This window comes from Plecotus auritus (assembly GCF_963455305.1).
Source record: "Plecotus auritus genome assembly, chromosome: 6".
NCBI classification, from domain to species: domain Eukaryota; kingdom Metazoa; phylum Chordata; class Mammalia; order Chiroptera; family Vespertilionidae; genus Plecotus; species Plecotus auritus.
In genome coordinates, this window is record NC_137773.1 from 177845552 (window position 1) to 177869289 (window position 23738).

At 52.4% G+C, this 23738-nt stretch overlaps 1 protein-coding gene across 1 annotated transcript; it reads left to right on the forward strand.

The window, feature by feature from the left end:
- The first annotated feature begins 111 nt into the window (after positions 1-111).
- Positions 112-20248, forward strand: SLC25A20 (solute carrier family 25 member 20). The gene is made up of 9 exons (XM_080673557.1): positions 112-366; positions 4865-4957; positions 9141-9268; positions 11346-11436; positions 16449-16566; positions 17899-17971; positions 18289-18398; positions 18883-19007; positions 19409-20248. Exons 1-9 carry the CDS (start codon positions 262-264, stop codon positions 19469-19471), a joined length of 906 nt encoding a protein of 301 aa, XP_080529683.1. The 5' UTR covers positions 112-261; the 3' UTR covers positions 19472-20248.
- The last annotated feature ends 3490 nt before the right edge of the window (positions 20249-23738 follow it).

Sequence of the window (23738 nt, forward strand, 5' to 3'; positions counted from 1 at the left end):
AGCCGGTCCGCCCGCCCGCGCGCGCGCCCGCACACCGCCCAGGGCCACCCCAGCGCCCGCAAGCCACGCCCACGTGGGCGGGGCCTCTTCCGGAAGCGGCCCCCCGCCGGAAGCCAGGCCTGGCGGTCTAGGCCCGCCTCCCGGTCGGCCCCAGGCTCTGGCCCCGCCCACCCGAAAGTGGGTGAAAGGTCGGCGGGGCCGGAGCTGTGGCTGGGGCGGTGCAGCGAGGCGGCAGGGAACGTCCTGACAGACAGACGGACCATGACCGACCAGGCGAAGCCCATCAGTCCGCTGAAGAACCTGCTGGCCGGCGGCTTCGGAGGCATGTGCCTGGTGTTTGTGGGGCACCCGCTGGACACGGTCAAGGTGCGAGGAGGCGGGGGCGCGGGCGAGAGCGGGGAGGCCGGTGCGGGGCGCGGAGAGCAGGGTCCCCGCGAGCGCTGCCCGGGACGGGACGGGGGCCGTGGGAGCGCCCGGGAGAAGTCTAGGGAACCTCCCAGTCGCCCCTCGAAGGGTTTGGGGAAGCCGTTCCCCGTGAGCAACCGGGTGGCGCAGTGTGCGGTCTCCGACGGCCCCCCGGGCTGGGACCTAAAGCGCCCGGTCCCGCAGCCTCTCTGACCTTGTGCCTCTTCCCTGGGCTGCGAAAGGCGAGGCGCCGCCCCGAGTCCGATTCCAGCAAACGCTGCCTCGGCCCGGCACGCTGGCAACGCCGCTCGGGGAGCGCTCACGCGGAGGCACCGCCCGCGCGGCTGCGGGTGAGCGTCGACCTGTGACCCGGGAGGTCGGCGTGGATTCGGGTCAGGGCACAGGCCCGGGCTGTGGGCTCATCCCCAGTAGGGGGCGTGCAGGAGGCAGCCGGTCCATGATGCTCTCTCATCACTGATGTTTCTCACTCCCTCTTCCTCCCTCTCTGAAACCAATAAAAATATACTTAGAAAAATAAAAATAAAAAAAGAGGCGCGGTCATTCTAGAGATGCCTTTTTTTTTATTAAATATATTTTTATTGACTTCAGAGAGGAAAGAAGAGGGAGAGAAAGATAGAAGCATCAATGATGAGAGAGAATCATTGATCGGCTGCCTCTTGCACGCTCCCCACTGGGGATGGAGCCAGCAACCCGGGCGTGTGCCCTTGACCAGGAATCGAACCTGGGACCTTTCAGTCCGCAGGCCGATGCTCCATCCACTGAGCCACACCAGCCAGGGCCTAGAAATGCCTTTGGACACATGGCTCTGGGGCAGAGCCGCCCCATTACCACCTCCTTCCACCTTTCCCTTCCCCAGGGGCCGTGGCTGTCACCCCATGTTGGCACCCTGGGGAAGCGATTATGTCCTCAGTGACTGAGCCCCCACCCAGGAAGCCGAGGACAACTGCCCAGGGCCAGCCTGCCTTCGCAGCGCCCAGGAGAGGAAGCCCTGGTCACACCGGCTTGGGGAGGGAGGACTCTTCCCTGGTCTTCCTCCCGTCACGCCTGCATCCTGGCTATTTCTCTCTGTCTGTCCCTCTCGCACACTCAGCCAGGCCTTCGTGGAGGCCAGAGGTCATGCCCTGGGACTTAGCATTCCGAGTTTCATTCCTAGTTTCTGACCTTATTTCTGGATACACACTTGGAGGAAATTGACAGCTGGTGGCCAGGGTGCCCTTGTGGGGAGCAGCTGTGAGTGTCACAGAGCAGGAAGCCGGTGTGGGGGGCTTGTTAGAATTCAGATCCGGCGTCTAACAGGGAGATGGCTCTGGGGCGTGTCCCGGTGGCAGGTTTGGACAGCCAGCTCTTTGCTGCCTTTCACCCAGGAGAGCTGGAGTCATTGTGTGGCAAGACCCGGATTACAGCAACCTGCCTAGCCGAGGGCGTTTGGAACATGAAATCGAATGTTTACTCACCCCTGACCAGGGGGGCTCTGTGGGTTGGAGCACCCAGGCCCGTGCACCAGAGGGTTGTGGGTTCGATTCCTGGTCAGGGCACAACACCCAGGTTTCAGGGTTGATCCCCAGGGGAGCGCGTTCAGGAGGCAACCAATTGGTGTTTCTCTCATCGGTGAAAAAATTGGCCCCTCTTCCTACTTAAAAAAAAAAAAGTTTCAGATATACAGCATCATAATCCAACATCTGTACACACTACAAAGTGATCACCCCAAAAGCCTAATTACCACCCATCACCATGCAGGTAACTCCCTTTAAACCACCGCACCAACTCCCCTTTCCCTCTGGTAACCACCGATCTGTTCTCTGTATCTGTGAGTTTGTTTTGTTTATTTTTTTATTTTGTTTTTGTGGGGTTTTTTTGGTTTTTTAGATTCCACATATAAGTGAAATAATATGGTACTTTTTCTGTTTCTGACTTGTTTTACTTAACATGATACTCAAGGTCCTTTCATGTTTTTTCAAATGGCAAAATTTTATTCTTTTTTTTATGACTGAGTAGTCTTCTATTATATATATATTATACCTATAACATACTTTTTATTTCAGAGAGGAAGGGAGAGGGAGAGAGAGAGAGAAACATCATTTTTTTAATATATTTTATTGATTTTTTACAGAAAGGAAGGGAGAGAGAGATAGAAACATCATTTTTTTAATATATTTTATTGATTTTTTACAGAAAGGAAGGGAGAGGGAGAGAGAGTTAGAAACATCAATGAGAGAAACATCAATCAGCCGCCTCCTGCACACCCCCTACTGGGGATGTGCCCGCAACCAAGGTACATGCCCTTGATCAGAATCGAACCTGGGACCCTTGAGTCCGCAGGCCGATGCTCTATCCACTGAGCCAAACCGGTTAGGGCTAGAAACATCATTGATGAGAGAGAATCATTGATCCGCTGCCTCCTGCATGCCCCCCACTAGGAATCGAGCCCACAATCCGGGCATGTGCCCTTGACTGGAGTCAAACCTGGGACCTTTCAGTCTGCAGGCCGACGCTCTATCCACTGAGCCAAACCGGCCAGTGCTACTATTACATATTTTTTTGCATCTTATTTATCCATTCATCCATCGATGTGCACTTAGGTCCCACAGTATCAGTACCACTGCATGCTATCTGATAGAAGTGAATCACTGAATCTGGCCCACAGTCAAGGGGGATTAGGATTTACCTTGTGAAGGGGAAGAGTATCCAAGAATTAGTGGACGTAATTGGAAACCACTAAGGTAAGGATGGGTGAGGACCTGGCCTGGGAGAAGCCTCAGACAGAGGGGGAAACACAGTAGGATTCTGGAAGCATCTCGAAGGACTACCCCAACAGACTTAGTACTCATGTAAGAAGAGCAACAGGAAGCCCTGGCCGGTTTGGCTCAGTGGATAGAGCATCGGCCTGTGGACTGAAGGGTTCTGGGTTCAATTCCCGTCAAGGGCACATGCCTGGGTTGTGGGCTCAATCCCCAGTAGGCGCTGTGCAGGAGGCAGCCGATCAATGATTCTTTCTCATCATTGATGTTTCTCTCCCTCTCTTTCTCTCTCTCTCTCTCTCTCTCTCTCTCTCTCTCTCTCTCTCTCTCTCTCTCTCTCCCCCTCGTTGAGACCAATAAAAATTTGTTATAAAAAAAAAAAAAGAAGAAGAAGAGCAACAGGAAGTAGCCTGAGGTGATGCTAGGGTTTGAAATCCCGAGAAAGAGGGTAGTTGGGCGGCTCCGGCACAAATGGGACATTCATCAGGAGAGCGGGATGCTGGAGGTGATTTGAGGAGGGAGAGCTTCTCCAGGCGAATGGAAACGTAGCCCTGAAGGTGTGGAGAGAACGTCTGGAAACCACAGTGACATCATCACTGAGCAGAAGCTGAAGCCCTGGGATCTGAGCTTGCTTGCTTTTTTTTTGGAATCTGAGTTTTCTGAAAGGAATTGTGGGCCAGATAAGGAGGGTGCTAAGCTTTGGAGAATGCCTGGAGTAGACCAGGAGACTAAGGAGGAAGTACGAAGAAGGGAGGGTTAAAGAGAGAGAGACAGTGGAAGCGTTGGGTACACCCAAAGGTCTAGAAGGATGAGGACCGCCCTGGCTGGCTTGGCTCAATGGGTAGAGCGTCGGCCTGCGGACTGAAGGGTCCCGGGTTCCATTCCGGTTAAGGGCACATGCCTGGGTTGCAGGCTCGATCCCTGGTGGGGGGTGTGCAGGAGGCAGCCAATCAGTGATTCTCTCACATCATTGATGTTTCTATCTCTCCCCCTCTCCCTTCCTCTCTGAAATCAATAAAATATATTTTTAAAAAAGGGGGATGAGGACCCAGAAAAATGAGGTTAAATCCACCTGTCTCCAAAATGCCCTTGTTGAGCACCTTATCCAACTACTAACATGCCACTCCATGTTGGACACGTGATGGCTAGACCTTAGCTTTGCATCAGCTAGTTCCTGCCATGTCACTTGAACTCACTAAATCCAGTCTCCTCATTTATTTTTTATTTTTATTTTTTAAATATATTTTATTGATATTTTACAGAGAGGAAGGGAGAGGGATAGAGAGTTAGAAACATCGATGAGAGAGAAACATCGATCAGCTGCCTCCTGCACACCTCCCATTGGGGATGTGCCCACAACCAAGGTCCATGCCCTTGACCGGAATCGAACCTGGGACCCTTCAGTCCGCAGGCCAACGCTCTATCCACTGAGCCAAACCGGTCAGGGCCAGTCTCCTCATTTAAAAGCTGGGAATACCTATCCCATTGGGTCATTGTGGGATATATTAGGTAAGAAATAAATGGTGAAAGTAAGTGGGTAGAGAACTCAGAGGAACTGTCCCTCTCTCCAAAAGCATGCTACTAATGACTTGTCAGTACAGGGTTTGGATAAACTGGAGGAAAGGCAAGTATGAATCCAACAGGTTGAATGAGGCAGTTCTGAATCTGGGGAATGACTGTATTTGAACTTCTGATTTCAGGTCCGACTGCAGACGCAGCCCCCGAGTTTGCCTGGACAGCCTCCCATGTATTCTGGGACCTTCGACTGTTTCCGGAAGACTCTTATGAGAGAGGTATTGTATGTTGGTGCTGGGCAGCCCTACTCGGAGGAACACATTCACAGGGTGGGTTTGTGACTCCCCGGGGTAGGTTTACTCTGTGCAGTTCTGCTGAAGGTCTAGCCCACAGCGGTGCCCCTCTCACCATGCCCTCCTATGCCCTCCTCTTGGCACCGCTCTGGAGGCTTTGCTGGTTCCGGTTCCAGTTTTATATGGATGACTGAAGCATAATTGGAAGGCAGAATCTAGAGCACAGGAATTTAATGAGGAGTAATTGGAGTGGGAGAAAATTGTGCCGCGCCAGCACTGCCAGGGGCAAACCTGAGGGCGGGGCGGGGGGGGGGCAGTGAAGGATTAAAGAAAACAGACAAGAGAATAAAGCTGGGGCTAGGTGGGACGCTGCCCTCGGATTAGAGAGACAGCGCCACGGCCTGCAAGCCGAGTCTTTATAGCCAGATTCCACGAGGCACAGTAAGGGCGTGGTCAAGATGTTTACAACGTTCTCGCAGGTTTCGAATCTTACTCAGTTACATGCTCCTGAACTCTATCAAGCCCCCGTAACTCAGCCTCCTGGGACCACAAGTTCAGACCATAAGGGCAAGCATACAACCACAGCCTTTGGCTGTAACTGTGCTGGGACTTGCACGTGGCTTTGCCACGAGAGGATCGTGCCCTCTCCTTAGTCCCAGGCTTGAACCTGTCCAAACGCTGTAGCCACTCTCCAAACGCTGTAGCCACTCTCCACATCTGGGTCAATCAGTTTGATGGGGATCGGTGGCAGAAGTTTAGGTAAAGTCCGGAGGAGAAGTTAGCCAACCTGAGGAACAGTGAGAGAGGCCAGCAGTCTTCAAACATCCAGACAAGTACACTGAATTGGTTTGGGGTTATCGGATTACATGGTAATTTCCCAGATACTACGTGGAGTGAAAACTTGGAATTTTTTTTAAAGCTTTATTTATTTATTTTATTATTTTTTAAATATTTTACTTTTGCCCTAGCCGGTTTGGCTCAGTGGATAGAGCATCAGCCTGTGGACTGAAGGGTCCTGGGTTCGATTCTGGCCATGGACACATGCCCGGGTTGTTGGCTCAATTTCCAGTGGGGGGGGGGAGGGTGTGCAAGAGGCAGCCGATCAATGATTCTCTCTCATCATTGATGTTTCCATCTCTCTTCCTTTCCCTTCCTCTCTTGATATCAATAAAAATATATTTTTAAAAATTTCACTTTTTAAAATCCTTATTGTTGAGAGTATTAAAAACGTTTTAATTAGTAGTGACATTTATACTCACTTCATTAGCACACGTTTAAAAAGAACTTGTTGAAAACTTTTCCTTTGCTTCCTAAAATATAAATAACTCACATGAGTAAGTGCCCTACGAGACATGTGGAAACTGAGAAGCAGGTGTCACCGACATAAAGAGGGGATTCTACTGGTGAGTGGGGCCTCAGCCTTGGGGAGAAGTTGTTCCCAGGACTCCGGCAGGACCCAGCATGGGAGGGGGATGGTGCTCCATAGGTCTGCTCGGGAGCCCTCTGCCCTGTTTACATGCCCATTGGGCAACAGCGTTACTGAACAACTGTTTAGGGGGGCGTTGGGGGGGTCTGGTGAGAATGGCTTGTGTAAGCCCCATTCCCTGCAGAGTTGACTAGACCCCCTGACTCCATATGGGCGTGTGTCCCTGGTTTTCGTTGTACCAGACGTGGCTTCCTGCTTTCCGGAGCTGCCGGGTGGACAGAGGTCTTTGCTGTGCAGCGTGGATCTGTGTGGGCCAGCATGGGGGGAGGAAGGCTGGGCCTGTCAGGGGGCCTGGGCTTGGCCCCTCAGGACCTGAGCCCCCTGCCCAGCCAGGTGGAGAGCCGGCCGTGGGGGGACTTGGAAGGACTTTGTCCCCTGCTGCTCCGTGGCTTCTCCTCCCATTCACCCTTTCCTGCTTCCTGCCTCGAAGTCAGCTTCCAGCCTGTGGTGGCCTTTGACCTTTGCAGGATCCCAGTGTGCCCACAGGTGCAGCTGTGGCCCCGTGGCTCTGGAGAGGAGGTGGGTTGTGGACCCCCGTGGCAGCCCCTCTGTTACGCCTGCCGCTCTCCATAAGGAGCAACTTTTACATTCTGTGTTTTTTTTTAAATATATTTTATTGATTTTTACAGAGAGGAAGGGAGAGGGACAGAGTCAGAAACATCGATGAGAGAGAAACATCGATCAGCTGCCTCCTGCACACTCCCCACTGGGGATGTGCCCGCAACCAAGGTACATGCCCTTGACCGGAATCGAACCCGGGACCCTTCAGTCCGCAGGCCGACGCTCTATCCACTGAGCCAAACCGGTTTCGGCAACTTTTACATTCTCCGTATTTGTTCTAAAAATTATTTTGTATTAAAGTGATACAAGCCCTTAGTTTGTTACTGAAAGGCATATGACAAAGCAACAAAGAGATCTTGCCCTCACCCTCAAACCCCCATTCTCCAGGGGCAACTACGTGACGCCCTTGCCGTTGTGTGTGCGGTTCTGTGGCACTCCGTAACACATCTGCGGCTATCGCCACACGTTATGCGTCTGATCTCCCTACCTGTGGTAGACGATTTCACCTCTACATTACGACTCCCCTCCTTCTGCCCTGCCCCTATAAATCTATTCTGCTCTGTGGTTTAATCCAATGCCCTGTTTCACTGTCTTTAGGATTGCAGCTATAGATACGTCTGTGCTTCTTGCCTCTGTTAATTGAGTAACGTGCGTTCATTTATTGCGAGCTTTTTTTTCTTCTTGAGGCTGGCTGGTCATTAAGCCAGGTTTCAGTTGCTGGTGATTCTTTCAGTGGCCATCTCTGCCGCCCCGGACCCTGAACACCCCGGCACGCCTGTCCGGCTCCCACACGCCAGGCAGTGAGAATCTGCTGTGGCAGTGTGTGTCGTTGGCTTTGTTTTTCTTGGAAACGAAGCCTCTGGAGCCCTCCCTCCTTGTGCGGCCCTGTGGACTGGCTTTTTCCCACCCAGTGCCACCCTGGAAGTCCCTTCGCTCTCTCCGGCTGAACTTGCTCTCCCAGGTCCCCGACCTTCTCTCCCTGGGTTCACTCCCCTTGTTTGGCTGGGATAGCTGTCTCTTCGTCTTACTGTCTACTTACAGCTGCTCCATCATTGCTTTCGTACCGAACTATACTCGTAAAAACGATGTACGGTCCTTCTATTGTTTCTAACCATGAAAATCCCACGTCTTAATACTTGGAAAAGACAAAAAATGTCTTCATCACCCGTGATCGTACCCCAAGGAAGTCACTCACGTTGTCCATCCTGTTGTGTAGCCTGCTTTGGTTTCACTTAACAGGCCCTTCGTGTGACAATGTGATGTCGTGACTGTGTGGTAGTCTGTTCATGGAATTTCTACCGTTTGTCTCATTGATCTCCTATTTGGGAGCTTTTCGATTCATTCCAAGATTTTGGTGCCTTATACGTGCCTGACGGTATTGTTATTATTGTACATCTCTGAGTATTTCCTTAGAATACATTTCTGGGCAGAATTTCCTGGTAAAAGGGTATGCCACATACTGCCAGATTTTCTTCCAGAATGGATACTGGTTTCTATTTTCTCCAACAGTATATTAAGTACAATTCTCTTTTAAAAAAATATTTGTTATTGCCCTGACTGGTTTGGCTCAGTGGATAGAGCGTCGGCCTGCGGACTGAAAGGTCCCAGGTTCGATTCCGGTCAAGGGCATGTACCTTGGTTGCAGGCACATCCCCAGTGGGGGGTGTGCAGGAGGCAGCTGATCGATGTTTCTCTCTCATCGATGTTTCTAACTCTCTATCCCTCTCCCTTCCTCTCTGTAAAAAATCAATAAAATATATTTTTTAAAAAATTTGTTATTGATTTTGAGAGAGAGCAAAGGAGAGGGAGAGAGAGAGAGAAGCATTGATGTGGGAGGGACTTTGGTATTTGTTTTTAAAATTAAGCCTTCTGCGTGCTCCCTGTTGGGGATCGAGCCTGCATCTCGGGCATGTGCCCTGCCTGGGACTCCCCAGGCAGCCTTCTGGTGCTTGGAGTGACGCCCAACCAACCGAGGCGCACCGGCCAGGCTAAGAGGACAGCTATGTCTGGTAAAGGCGGGGGTTCTTCCTTTTAAAGCCCCTCCTTGCGTAGCGGAGAGGTGAGGAAGGAAGCCTCCGGTGTAAAGGGCGGGGTGTCTCTAACAGCTCTGCTTCCTTGCAGGGCGTCACGGGGCTGTACCGAGGCATGGCTGCCCCCATCATCGGGGTCACCCCCATGTTCGCGGTGTGCTTCTTTGGGTTTGGTTTGGGGAAGAAACTGCAACAGAAACACCCAGAAGACGTGCTCAGGTGAGTGCTCACAGGCCTGGAGCACCTGATGCTGCGCTGCTGCCGGTGGTGCCCGGGTTAAAGGAGAGACCGTGGCTGACAGATGGTGGCTGTCTCCCGGGGCCCCAGCGCTGCCCTGGAAGGGCCACAGGGGGGAGCCGCTTACATGTCCTCTGCCCTGGGAACCAGAAGGGAAAAGCCACCCCTCCTTCCTCGCCCGACTGTCTAATTCCTCCTGTAAAGCAGTGTTGCTCTTACCGGAGACATCACTGATACAGCCCCTCCGGCGGGCGCTGCGAGGTCTGCGCGCCCACGTGGGGCCGGTGCCCGAGCTTCCATCACCTGGTTGGGAAAGGCGGTTCCCATTTTTCTTTTACTCCATTTTTATGACACGGTTATAATGGCATCTAATGTTAGTTTCTGTGATAACGTGAAACGAGTTGGTGTTTTTCTCTTCCCTAAACTTTAAGAAGTTGGATTTGGGTAAGAAGGGCCAGATGAGTCGGCGTTACAGCTCATGCCAGAAGTAGCTCCTGAAAACAGGCTTCTCACGGCTGTACCAGGGCCACGGCCACGCACCGACCCCAGTGGGGTCACTGCCAGTGCTTTGGCCTGTGGGTTGTGTTCCCCGTAGATCCTGTCAGCACTCAGAGGAACACTCTCCTGCAGACGCAAAGGTTGGCACACTCAGGACCCACCCCCACAGCCCTGCCACGCCCGCCCCCCGCCCCCCGCAGTGTGTGGCGTTTGAAGGTCGAGGGGAAAGGAAGGAACAGCACCAGGGCCTTGGGGTAGATGCCCAGGAAGAGCCAGCACTCACAGATGCCCACCCCCCCCCGCGAGGTGTGGCAGAAGCAGGGAGGCAAGCAGAGTGTCTTCTTGGTACCTGTGCACACACACACACACACACACACACCCATTCACAGGAAAGTCCCCAGTTCCAGGAGGTGGAGGGGAGCCCGGCCTAGGGTCCGGGTGTCCTGGGAGAATGGAGCGTGCTGGTCTCCTAAGGGGACGTTTCTTTGCTGAGAGGTCTCCCCTTGGGGACAGCAGCGCGAACGGGACCGTGAAGGAGGCCACGCGCGGGCGGGCGAATCTCGGCTGCTCAGCGGGCACCTGGTGCTGGACTTGCGTGCCCCGCCGGGGGCGAGTGCGTGGACAGAACTGTTCCTGGGGGCTTGGGCTGCCCTTTGGGTGGAACTGGCCTGAGGCTCAGCTGTCCGAGGCTTGGGGTTAGGTGCAGCCTGAGGTGAAGTTCTTCAGCAGCCTTTGCCCCGTGGTGGGGACTCTGCTGAGAGGTTCACTGTAGCTTTAAGAACCACTGCCTCCAGACCAGCCTGGTGCTAATCCCAGAAGGAAAAGATGCCAGAAGTGGCGTGGCAGCTGTGGGCCACGGCTGCTGGGGCTCCTCCAGACCCTCCGTGGGGCTCACTCTGTGGGGCCAGCGTGCGGAGCCATATCGCTGGCCACTCGGGGACCGTTCCCTGCACAGAGGCCTCGGGACCCATCACGCCTGCCTAGGGACCATCCTGTCTGCCCTTTCTCAGTCTCTTACAGCACATTCCTTAGGGCTGGCCAGGCCGCCCCTCCGCCTGTGGAGGTGGCCACAGCTGCTCTCCCTGGCCTTGTGTCCTGCTTGAATCGTGGCTTAAAATGTTCTCAGGCCCTTGGTGCTCCAGAGGAGGTGAGATTGGAGGGGATCTGGGACCGACTGAGATCCAGGTCCTGATTTGATTAGTGGCTCCCCCCCGCCCCGCCCCCCCCAGCAACCCTGAATTTTATGGATGGGAAAGCAGGGTCCAGGGAGCTGGGGAGTTGTCCATAGTCACTGTGCGTGGCAGGCCTCTCCCCGCAGGTGAGGCCGCTGCGCGTACAGGTGGGCGTCGCACGGCTCTTGACACCGAGGCCCCTGCCCTGGCAGGTTTGACAGCAGAATACACCTGGAACTCGGCTTTTGTGTAAAATACGACTTACCTGTGCTGGGCTTTCTGCCCAGGCCAAGGACTTACTTTTCCTTACACAGTCATCCTCCGCTGGGAGTGCCTCTGTCCCGGGCAGGTAGTCACAGGCACTTGCCTCTTTTTTGTTTTCAATACAGCTACCCCCAACTGTTTGCAGCTGGGATGCTGTCGGGCGTATTCACCACCGGGATCATGACCCCTGGAGAAAGGATCAAGTGCCTGTTACAGGTGAGGGTGTGATCTGGGTGGGGGAGGTGGCCAGCTTTTCTGTTCAGATACACTATGTGGTGTTTTTTTTAATTCAGAGAGGAAGGGAGAGGGAGAGAGAGATAGAAACATCCATGATGAGAGAGAACCATGGATCGGCTGCCTCCTGCACGCCCCACACTGGGGATCCAGCCCGCAACCTGGGCATGCACCCTTGACTGGAATCGAACCCAGGACCCTTCAGTCCGCAGGCCGACGCTCTATCCACTGAGCCACACCAGCCAGGCTCCTTTCACCTTTTATAAAGGCTCAGGTCAGGTGTGCAAACAGTCCAAGGTTTTCAGGAACGCGGAAGCTGTCGTAGGAGAACCAGGACAGTGTAACAGAGCAACCACGGTGACATGTCAATCCAGGCATGTCGACCCTTTTAGCATCTACTTCAGGGTTTCTGACGGGCAAGTCCTGTCTGCTCAGAGGTGAAGGGGAGGCGGCTCCCGCCCAGCATCTGTGCCTCCGCCCGATGCCCGGAGCCTCAGTGCCCTCAGAGGCCGGCGCGTTCTCCAGGTGAGGGAACTGGCTGCCTGCCTTACCCACAGGACTCCTGTCTTTATTGTTTTCACTTTAAAACACCTTTTTAATGATTCCAGAGAGGAAGGGAGAGAGCAAGAGCGAGCGGGAGAGGATGGGGAAGACGGGGGAGGAGGAAGAGAGAGAGAGGGAGGGGGAGAGGGAGAAACATCAGTGATGAAAGACCGCAACCTGGGCATGCGCCCTGACTGGGAATTGAACTGCAGCCTCCTGGTTCATAGGTCGACACTGAACCACACCGGCCGGCCAGGACTCCGGTTTTTTGTGTGTGTGTGTTTTTTTTAAAACACCAATGTGAGTGCCCTAGCTGGTTTGACTCAGTGGATAGAGCGTTGGCCTGCAGACTGAAAGGTCCCAGGTTCAGTTCTGCTCAGGGGCGCATGCCGGTGTTGCAGGCTTGATCCCAACTGTGGGGCGTGCAGGAGGCAACCAATCAATGATTCTCTCTCATCATTGATGTTTCTATTTCTCTCTCCCTCTCCCTTCCTCTCTGAAATCAATAAAAATATATTTATAAATAAATAAATCTATAATAATAAAAGCATAATATGCTAATTAGACCGGACGTCTTTCCGGACGACCTTCTGGACGAAGCTGGGACTGCGTGGGAAGCCCAGGTCCCGGGTGCTAGAGGGAAGCCAGGGCCAGCAGCCAGAAGAAGGAAGGCCTACTCTTGCACGAATTTCGTGCATCGGGCCTCTAGTGAATAAATAAACATCAATAGGAGAGAGGAACATCGATCAGTTGCCTCCCACACCCACAACGTAGGTATGTGCCCTGACCAGGAATTTACGGGAAAACGCTCTAACCAACTGAACCACCAGGCCAGGGCCACACAGAACCTCTTTTTTTTTTTAATCTATTTTTTATTATTTTTAAAATATATTTTATTGATATTTCACAGAGAGGAAAGGAGAGGGATAGAGAGCCAGAAACATCGATGAGAGAGAAACATCGATCAGCTGCCTCCTGCACACTCCCCACTGGGGATGTGCCCGCAACCAAGGTACATGCCCTTGACCGGAATCGAACCCGGGACCCTTCAGTCCGCAGGCCGACGCTCTATTCACTGAGCCAAGCTGGTTTCAGCCAGAACCTCTTTTTAAAAGCAAATGTTACCACTTTTCCTTGGAATAGCTGAAGTAATTTAATACACAGTTCTTGCTGGAAAACTTTGATAATGCAGAGAAGCACACAAAAAACACACACGTATTTATCACCCATGATACTACTACCCCACTGAGGTAACCACGGTTGCACTTCTGTGTGAATTCTAGTCTTTTTGGTAAACTTGTATATTAAGTTTGAAATAAAATTGGGATCACCTACTACAATTTTTATAACCAACTTTCCCCCCGTGATATACCATATTATTTTTCTGTGATTATTTTTCTAAAGCATAATTTTCTGCAACTGATTTCATTATATATATGGCTGTCATTTACCCAATAGTCTCTCACCTGGGGGTGTGACAGATTATATGCCACAGCGAAGCTCTCCGCACATGCTCCTGATTGTTTTGATGAATATTAGTTGGAAGTACCGATTTGTGTTCTTCGCTCTTTTTTTTTTTTTTTTCCTAAATTGATTTATAAAACCTTTGGACAGATGAAGGTTATTTTTTTTTCCCTTTGGGATTAAGATTATTAATCAATTATGTGGCAAGTTCTTTTTTTCTGGTTTACATCTGTCATCCCATTTTGTGTATTTTTTAAATTAGGCTTTTTATTTTGAGATAATATAATAGACTCACGTGCAGTTGTGAGAAATAACACAAAGAAAAAACAGGAAAGAAATAATACATAGAGATGCCTCGTGCCCTTTACCCCATTTTCTTACAATGGTAACATCTTAAAACTATGGTACAATATCACAACCAGGGTATTGACATTACTACAGTCACAACACAGAACATTTCCAGCCTGCCACGGTCCTTCGTGTTACACTCTCATAACCATATCCACTCCTCTCCCCTCTCCAGTCCTTAACCACTCCAGCAGCCATTAATCTATACTCTATTTCTATAATTTTGAAATTTCAAGCATGTTATATAAATGGAATCTTACAGTATGTGAACTTTTCTTTTTTAATATATTTTATTGACTTTAGAGAAGAAGGGAGAAGGAGAGAGAGACAGAAACATCAATGATGAGAGAGAAACATCATTGATTGGCTGCCTCCTGCTTCCCCTACTGGGTATTGAGTCTGCAACCCAGGCATGTGTCCCGACTGGAAATCGACCTCCTGGTTCATAGGTCGATGCTGAACCACTGAGCCAAACTGGCTGAGCTCATGTTGGCTTTTTAAACTCAGCATAAATTTCTGGGGATTCATTCATATTGTTGATGTCTGAATAATTCATTCCTGTTAAGGAGTTCATGGTGTGGATGAGCCACAATATGTTTGGCATGGATGAACCACAACATGTTTAACTTTTTATCCATTGAAGGACATCTGGGCTGTTTCCAGTTTTTGGCTATTATGAATAAAGATGTTATAAACATTTATATACAGAGACTTTCCTGAGAAAATAAATCTTCGTTTCTCTGGGATAAACGCCCAGCAGTACACTTACTGAATCATATGGTAGTTGCATGTTTAGTTTTTTAAAGAAACTACCGAACTGTTTTGGGGTTGTACCATTTTTCCCACCGGCAGTGTGTGAGTGATCCCGTTTCTCTGCATCCTCACCAGCATCTGGTGTTCTCACTGTTTTAATTTCAGCCGTTCTGACGGGCGTGTAGTGACAGCTCTTTTTAATTTGCATTTCCCTAGTAGCTGAAGATGTTGAACTCTTATTATGTGCTCTTTGCTCCCTGTATATCCTATTTGGTGAAATGTCTGTTCATATATTTTGCCCATTTTCTAATTGGATTATTTTTATATTATTGAGTTTTGACAGTCCTTTATTCTAGATAATAGTGCTTTGTTAGACATGTGGCTTACGAATATTTTCTCCCAGTCTATAATTTCTTTGTTATTTTTAGAATAATAGACATCTTTCTTATTTCCCCCAGTTTTTTTTATTTCAAGAAAAATGATTTTAAATATAATAATGTACATGCAATAAACCTTAATATTTCAAGAAAAACGAACTTAACTATAATAATGTTACATGCAACAAACATTAATATCTCAAGAAAAATGACTTAAATTTTAATGTTACATGCAATAAACACCGATTATTCAAGAAAGATGATCCTACATATAATAATATTACATGCAATAAACATTAATATTTCAAGAATAAAAGGATTTTAAGTATAACAATATTACCAAAACTGCACCAACATAGTATGATATCACAAAAGTTGAAGGAAATATTAAAAATCTGCAAATAACAGGATTACTTCTGTTACATTCTAGAATATTTCCTCCCCCAGCGCTATTTTTGTTCACCAGCTTATGTTGTTCATTATATTCCACAAATGAGTGAGATCATACGATATTTATCTTTCTCTGACTGGCTTATTTCGCTTGGCATGACGCTTTTAAAGTCTATTTTGTGGGATGTGAGTATTGCTGCTCCAGCTTTTTTTCTTTCCCATTTGCCTGGGAAATTTTCCCATCCCTTCCCGCTCCTCCTGTGCGGCTTTCGTTCTGCGGTGGGTCCCTGTAGACAGCTCGGGCCGTCTTCCTCTCAGGTCGGTTCTGGGATTGCACCCTGCCTGCCCTCAGGCTCCTGGCTCTGAGGCCCTGGGTCCTGGGCCTGGGATGGGGACCTCTCCTGGCCCTCCCCTGGCTCTGCACGGGACCTCTGTCTGGACACTTAGAGAGCTCTGAATGCAGCTTCCCGTTCACCTTTTTTTTTTTTTTTAATCTATTTTTATTGATTTCAGAGAGGAAGGGAGAGAGAGAGATAGAAACATCAAGGATGAGAATCATTGATTGGCTGCCTCCTGCACACCCCCCACTGGGGATCGAGCCCGCAACCCCAGGCATGCGCCCTTGACCGGAATCGAACCCGGGACCCTTTGGTCCGCAGGCCAGCGCTCTACCCACTGAGCCAAACCAGCCAGGGCCCGTTCACCTTTTCTTAACCAAGCTTCACGATCGATTCGGTCTGGGCATGGAGTTGTGGCCAGTGGATACTGGTTGAAACAGACTAAGTGAATGACTGATGTATCTGTCTCCTCCTGTCTAGATCTTCCAGCTCACTGGATGGGGAATGCTTTTGTACTTGGGAGAGTTCTTCACTTTTTTCCAACTCCCCCGTTGATTTTTTTCTAGTCAGTGCGTGTACATCCTGTGATATTTTCACCTGGCCTTATTCCGTAGTGACTCGCACCAATAGTGTACGTGCCACATGACTGTTGTTTTGACCGTCACCTTCTGTTGGTCCCGTGCCACTGGCCACGTCCTTACTCCCTCTGCCGCCTCCGTAACCTGCTGCGTCTGCTCCCTGGGGGGCTCCTGCTGACCTGCTGCTCCCCGCTCCCCCTCAGATCCAGGCTTCTTCCGGGGAAACCAAGTACACGGGCGCCCTGGACTGTGCGAAGAAGGTGTACCAGGAGTCTGGGATCCGAGGCATCTACAAGGGGACTGTGCTGACCCTCATGCGAGGTAAGCCTTGAGGCCCGCCCGTGCGGTCACCTTGGGCCCGCCTGAGGAGGACCGCCATATCAGCCTTGGCACCGTAGTGACACAGCGCTGACAAGGCTGGGACTGTGAGTGGTTCTAGGCAGTCTCACCTCCGGCCAACATGGACACATACAAAGATGGGGACCTTCCATCCTCTGCTTGCTGCCCCTCGAGGGTAGAAGTCATGACAGTGACAGCTGGAGGGGAGTGGCAAGTAGGTAGAAATTGTGGCTGGAGGGATGAGTGGGAAGAACGAGTGACTTCAGAACTATTGGGCGTTCTCCCTGTTTTTGTTTTTGTTTTAATACATTTTTTAAAATATATTTTATTGATTTTTTACGGAGAGGAAGGGAGAGGGAGAAAGAGTTAGAAACATTGACGAGAGAAAAACATCGATCAGCTACCTCCTGCACACCCCCTACTGGGGATGTGCCCGCAACCAAGGTACATGCCCTTGACCGGAATCGAACCTGGGACCCTTGAGTCTGCAGGCTGACGCTCTATCCACTGAGCCAAACCGGTTAGGGCTGTTTTAATACATTTTTAAAATATGTATTTTTTTATTGATTTCAGAGAGGAAGGGAGAGAGAGAAACAGAAACATCAGTGATGGGAGAGAATCATTGATTGGCTGCCTCCTGCACGCCTCCTACTGGGGATTGAGCCTGTAACCAGGACATGTGCCCTTGTCTGGAATCAAACCTAAGACCCTTCAGTTCGCAGGCTGACGCTCTATCCACTGAGCCACACCATCTAGGGCTTTCATACGTTTTTATTGATTTCAGAGAGGAAGGAAGAAGGAGAGAGATAGAAAGATCAATGATGAGAGAGTCATTGATTGGCTGCCTCCTGCACGCCCCCTACTGGGGATCGAGCCTACAACCCAGGCATGTGCCCTTGAACCTGGGACCCTTCAGTGCGCAGGCCGATTCTCTACCCACTGAGCCACACCGGCTCAGGCTCTCCCTGGTTTTGAGAGGCAGTAGGAGAGGCAGAGATGGCCCCACCCTTGTCCTGAGCTGGTAGCTTGGAGGAAGGCCAGAAGCTAGGTGCGGTTATAACTGCTTGGCGTGGGCATGTCAGTGGGGACCACGCAGAGGGACTGTGAACATGAGGTGATGTCGTGTGTTTACACTCACTCACCAGCACTTGCCCCAGAGCAGCATCTGGTCCCTGCATCGCGATTACTGCCAACAGGGCGTGCTTCTGAGGGACTTCCAGGAAACCCTGAAGGATGTGCCACGCTCCGCTCCACTAAGTTCAGGAAATCGGGGTGATTTATATCGTTTAACTCGCCTCTCTCTTGCCACGACAGATGTTCCAGCCAGTGGGATGTATTTCATGACATACGAGTGGCTGAAAAATATCTTAACTCCAGAGGGAAAGAGGTGAGGAGAACGGAGCAGCTCGAAGCCACCTTGTTCCGGGGTGGGCAGGCTGCCCCGCTGTGAGTGGGTCTGGAGGCAGAAGTGGGGCTTGCCTCTGGCTTCACGCCCCCTTTCCTCTCGTGGCTGCTGCTGAGGCCCGGCGGACACCTCCCTTGCTCTGTGTCTCACCCCACGGATCAAGCATCTGAAACAAGTGCAGGTCCCGGGAGCCCCGGGCTTGGCCCTTCTCGCTCCGGCCGGCTCCTCGCTCGCGGTCTGCGCAGGCGGGGTGGGCAGCAGGCCCCTCCCGCCCGGGTCTGACTCTGCTTGGTCTGCAGCGTCAGTGAGCTCAGCGTGCCTCGGATCCTGGTGGCTGGGGGCGTCGCAGGGATCTTCAACTGGGTTGTGGCCATCCCCCCGGACGTGCTGAAGTCCCGCTTCCAGACTGGTGAGTGGAGGGCCGAGGGGTGGGTGGGGCGGGGTGGGTCCTGGAACTGGCTGCCCCTGGGGTGCAGAGCCTTAGGCCTGAGGGTCACTCCCTCTCCACAGCACACCCAGCACCCGTCTGACCAGCATGCTCCCTGACAGTCACTTGCGTTCTAGAACCCCAGGCTCGTTTCCTTGTCGGCCTGAACCCAAAGTAAGTGAGATAAGAGGTCGAATCAACTCTCCTTCCCTGGACCTGAGCAGGAGGCCCGTTTCATGGTTCACTCCTCTCCTCCCCGCCTCGGCACCAGTGGCTCCAGACGTTTGTGTCTGTCGGTCCCAAGCTGAACTGTGTGGTCTGTGGACCGGTCTCAGAGGACCTGCAGGGTGCCCGCTCCCTGGTGCTGTGACCCTGCAGGAAGGCCTGAGTGCAAGACTGTCCCACGTGGGTCACCATGTCAGGTCAGGAAGCTCCTGAAGACTTAACAGTTGGGTTCTGCCCACAGCACCCCCTGGAAAATATCCCAATGGTTTCCGAGACGTGCTGAGGGAGCTGGTCCAGAACGAAGGAGTCACGTCTTTGTACAAGGGGTTCAACGCCGTGATGATCCGGGCCTTCCCCGCCAACGCGGTGAGTGGCGCAGGCTGTGCTCCCCCTGTGGGGTTCGGAACAGGGCCCCGGGGGCGACTTTTGCCTGCTCCTGGGATTGGATTGGGGGCTCGGTTTCCCCAAAACCCCACCCTCAGCCAGAGCCTTCTAATTCGCTTCTTTTCCGGAAGCTGCTAGGAAGAATTGCCTTTGAGATTCTCTGAGGTGAGGGGCTTTGCTTACCTGGCCCGGCCAGCGCAGGGGCAGCTGTGGCCATGCGCTTTCTTCCCCTCTTGGGAAAGAGAAGGCACACCTTGAGCCCCTGACCGGGTGGGAGTGCGGTGAGGGACGGTCTGGGCCTGACGGGGCCGGCCCAGTGTGCTGCTGGGGTCTGAGTGGTCACAACCCCCGCTCGCTCTTCTCTTCTTCCAAACCCTCCCCAGGCCTGTTTCCTCGGCTTTGAAGTTGCCATGAAGTTCCTTAATTGGATCACCCCCAACTTGTGAGGCTGAAGGCTGCTCGGGGCTCCTGGATGCTGGAAACTTCCCGAAGAGGAGCGGTGGGCAGGACTAGGCCGTCCTGAAGGGGGAGGGGGGAGAGGTCAGAGCTCTGTGCAGGGACTTGCTGAGACCGACCGACCGACCGACCGACCGTGTGCCTTAATGACATCCTCCACCTGGTGTGCCGTTTAAATCTCGAAGTCGCTCTTGTCAGTTTAGGGGATCTCAGGAGGATTTTGAGACAGGGTCAGGAGCTGCTAGACCGGATACCCCCTGTGGCCAGAGTGCTGTCCATGGATTGGTTGACTGCTGGCCCTACTGTACCCCAAACACTAGTCTCAAAAGAGGAACCCTCAGCCTCTCCCTGGAGGCACTGTGCATGTTTACAGCCAGCCAGCCAAGAGCCGGGTCTTCTTTGATCCCTAGCCAGGAACACCCCCCAGATGTCAGGGCGTCATCCCACCTGACCCGCACGGGGGTGGGGGGGTGGACTTGAGACCCATGTCTGTCAGCCGAGTGGAATGAGCACGTGTGTAGGGCCAGGTAGCCTGCGGCAGTGGGCCTTTTGGTATTTAGGCATGCTAGTAATCAGAGTTGGATCGAGTAGTGTACACTCTCAGGTAGAGAGCTTTCCCTCCTCCACGGTGAGGCGTTTGGGGGTGACAGTCCCAGCCTGCTGGGATGAGTGAGAACGCCCACAGTGTGTAGGAAGGCTCTCCTCGCACACTCTTTTCCCACGAGAGCCCCCTATTTTAACAGGAAACAATAAAATGTTGTTTTTCATTTTTGCGTGGCGTGAGACTTCTCTCTCTTGATCCTGGGCCATTTCAGCAGGCAGCCTGTGCCTGGTAGAGGCTGTCAGGGACCCAGTATCCCTCCCTGGTTGCTTTAGGCTCCCGCCGGAGGAAGAGGGGCACGTTTTGGCCAGGCCCAGCCTTCCCTGACGGCTCCAGCCCCAGCTGCTAGAGGTAAAGTGGGGTGTGTGTATGGGGGGGTGGCCCTGGATTGGTAACTGTTCTCATAACCCTCAGTGCAAGCCTGGTGTGTAGGCCCCACAGGTCCAGCCTGCAGCTTCTCCGTCATTCCTTAGCCTCTCCCCACTCGGCCACCTGGGTGTCTGAGCTAACGGACGGAGAGTCAATTGTTCTCAAAGGCCAAAAGCAGTCCTGAGTTTTATTTATTTTTTTTTAATCCTCACCCGAGGATATTTTCCCATTGATTGAAACACATCGATTGGTTGCCCCCAGCACAAGCCCTGACCAGGGCCTGGGCTGGGGAGGAGCCCACAACCATGGCATGTGCCCTTGACTGGAATCGAACCAGAGACCCTTCGGTCTGCAGGCCGACGCTCTGTCCACTGAGCCACACTGGCCAGAGCCCATCCTGACTTTTCATGTGGCTCTGGGTTGCTGTGTGATCTGAAGTCGCCATGGCCTGAGGAGGACGCCCAGGTGCTGGCCCAGAGGTGAGGGGGTTGGAGTAGAGTCACGGCGAGTCTGTCCCTGCCCCTGGAGGCCGAGGCTGTGGGAGCTGGGCGTCTCTGGCACCGTCCCATCTGGCAGTCAGTCGGGTGGCGCTGGCACTTCCCTTCTCGCTGCAATTTCCCAGAGACCCTTGGACTTTGGCTTCCGAGCCACCATTCTGTGTAAACGGGTGAGTGGGCAGGGATCACACCCACCTGGCTGTGGGCGTGGCCTACCTGGCAGGGTTTGGGGGTTTAAGGAAGGAGGCTTTCTTCCTGGCAAGACATTTCTGGGTGACCAGATAGGAATGATGTAGCGTCAAGTAAAAAAAAAACAACATTTTTTAGAGATGAAAATTGTGGGCCATCTGCCTGGGAAGGTGAATGCGGTGTGAAGCCTGTCCCGCCCATGCTCAGGATGTCTGCCATCGCTTCGGTTTGGAGATGGCCACGTGTGTCCCCCAAGCTCTCAGCCCGCCCAGGCTTTTGTTGTTGGTGGTTTTTTATTTTATTTTTTTAAGGTTTTTTTTAGCTTTATTTTTAAAAATATTTTTATTTCAGAGAAGAAGGGAGAGAGAGAGAGAGAAACATCAGTGATGAAAAAGAATCATTGATTGGCTGCCTCCTGCACACCCCACACTGGGGTTCAAGCCCACAACCCGGGCATGTGCCCTGACCAACAATGGAACTGTGACCTCCTGGTTCATAGGTCGAAGCTGAACCACTGAGCCGGAGCCGGGCCCACCCAGGTTTTGAGAGAGTCCTGAGCCTGGGCTTTTTGCTGGGAAGCCCCGGAGTGCGTTTGCATTCCAGTGAAATGCCAGCCTTTCCCACGGCTCAGGGTCACTCTGACAGCCGGTGCTTCTGGTCATTTGCCCTTCGGAACAGCTTCTATTTTAAAGTGGAATGCTTGGTTCCATGATGTTCGTGGCGGTAGATTCCTGTTCTCTGGGTCTTCCGTAGCCAGTCCGTCAAATGGGGAAGCCCTGGAGGCGCGTTTGTGAAGGGAGCGGAGCAGGTGGGGAGGGACTCCCCGGAGGGCACTTCCTTTCTGCGATGCACCTTGAAATGCCACCTGTTCGGATATCACTCCTCCCCCGCCCACCCCTCCCCGCCAGCCCCAGGTGAGAGTGGGGGAGAGATTGGGGCCCTCCACAGTGATTTCTCCGTCACAGACCGCCTGAAGCAGAAGCCAGACAGTGTTTCTTAAAACAGCCGGCAGGCAGCGTCACCCAGGCCCAGAGCTGAGTATAACTGGGTCAAAGGTGAAGGACAGCATAGGTCCTGCAACAGCCGCTGCTAGAAGCCACAGTAGCACCGTTTCTGCTGGAGGTCATTCCATCTCTGCCCGCAGTCCTTTCCCACGGCTCTCTTTTTTTTTTTTAATGTGTTTTTATTGATTTCAGAGAGGAAGAGAGATAAACATCAGTGATGAGAGAGAATCATTGATCGGCTGCCTCCTGCACACCACCTACTGGGGACGGAGCCCGCACAACCCGGGCATGTGCCCTTGACCGGAATCGAATTCGGGACCCCTCAGTCCGTAGGCTCCATCCACTGAGCCAAGCCAGCTAGGGCTTCCACGGTTCTTTTTTTTTTTTTTTTTTTTAAGATATTTTATTGATATTTTTACAGAGAGGAAGGGAGAGGGATAGAAAGCGAGAAACATCGATCAGCTGCCTCCTGCACACCCCCCACTGGGGATGTGCCCGCAGCCAAGGTACGTGCCCTTGACCGGAATCGAACCCGGGACCCTTCAGTCCGCAGGCCGACGCTCTATCCACTGAGCCAAACCGGTTTCGGCTCCACGGTTCTTTTGAGGCTAGAGCCCCCTCTGCCCTTCCTAACCTCTTTAGGGGTTCATTCTCATCTCTCTATCCCCACGTAAGTCAGTGTTTAATGGGTGGGGAATTTACCCCCCACTTTCAGAGGTGGAAGGCAGAGCTCAGACAGGGTAAAGGGGTCTGCCAAGAGCCAGTTGATAACAGAGTGGGGATAACGGAGTGGGGATAACGGAGTGGCCGCCGGCCAGTGAGGCGGCCAGCGTGACACCGGGGTCCCACAGGCACTGGGAAGGCCCCAGGGCCAGGTCCTCCCCGGGGGCTCCCTTTTCTGCTTCCTCTGCCCGGGCCTGTGGCTCTCCTGCCAGGCTCTCTCTTGCTTCCCAGGTCCTGTCCTTGCCCTGAGGTGTCTCAGAGGCAGATTGTCCACCGCAGAGACTGACACTCTCTTGGGACACTCGGAGGAGGAGGAGGGCAGCACGCAGCTATAGTAATAGGTGACCCAGGAATTGACCACTTCCTGGAGCAGGTCGCTCGTTAAAATAGACGCGACTTGCCCGGCCGGCGTGGCTCCGTGGTTGAACGTCCACCTAGGAACCGGGAGATCACGGTTCAGTTCCCAATCAGGCCACAGGCCCGGGTTGCAGGCTCCGTTCTCAGGAGGGGGCTTGCAGAAGGCAGCCGATCCATGATTCTCTCTCATCATTGACCTTTCTCTCTCTCTCTCTCCCTCTCCCTTCCTCTCTGAGCTCAATCAAAATGTATTTGAAAGAAAAACAAAAACAGATTTCCTAGCCCTGACTAAGGCAGTGGCTTCATGGGGGAGGAATTGTGGACGCTGAACAGGGCAGAGGAAACAGCCCACTTCCCCAATCCCTCCTGCTTCCTGGGCTCATGAACACGTCTAAGACGACACAGAAACGAAGGGAAGTAGATACTCGATGATCTTGGAGGACTGGGCCAGGGGCGCTGGCATGCAGAGGTTGTCAGGTGAGCGACAGGACCCAGGAGATGAGAGCAGGACTGGAGT

Excerpts from the sequence above, each read along its gene's own strand:
- SLC25A20 (XM_080673557.1), top strand. The coding sequence starts at position 262 with ATGACCGACCAGGCGAAGCCCATCAGTCCGCTGAAGAACCTGCTGGCC. Across the intron at positions 17,972-18,288 it reads TTAACTCCAGAGGGAAAGAG|CGTCAGTGAGCTCAGCGTGC; the intron begins GTGAGGAGAACG and ends CTTGGTCTGCAG. Across the intron at positions 19,008-19,408 it reads GGGCCTTCCCCGCCAACGCG|GCCTGTTTCCTCGGCTTTGA; the intron begins GTGAGTGGCGCA and ends AACCCTCCCCAG.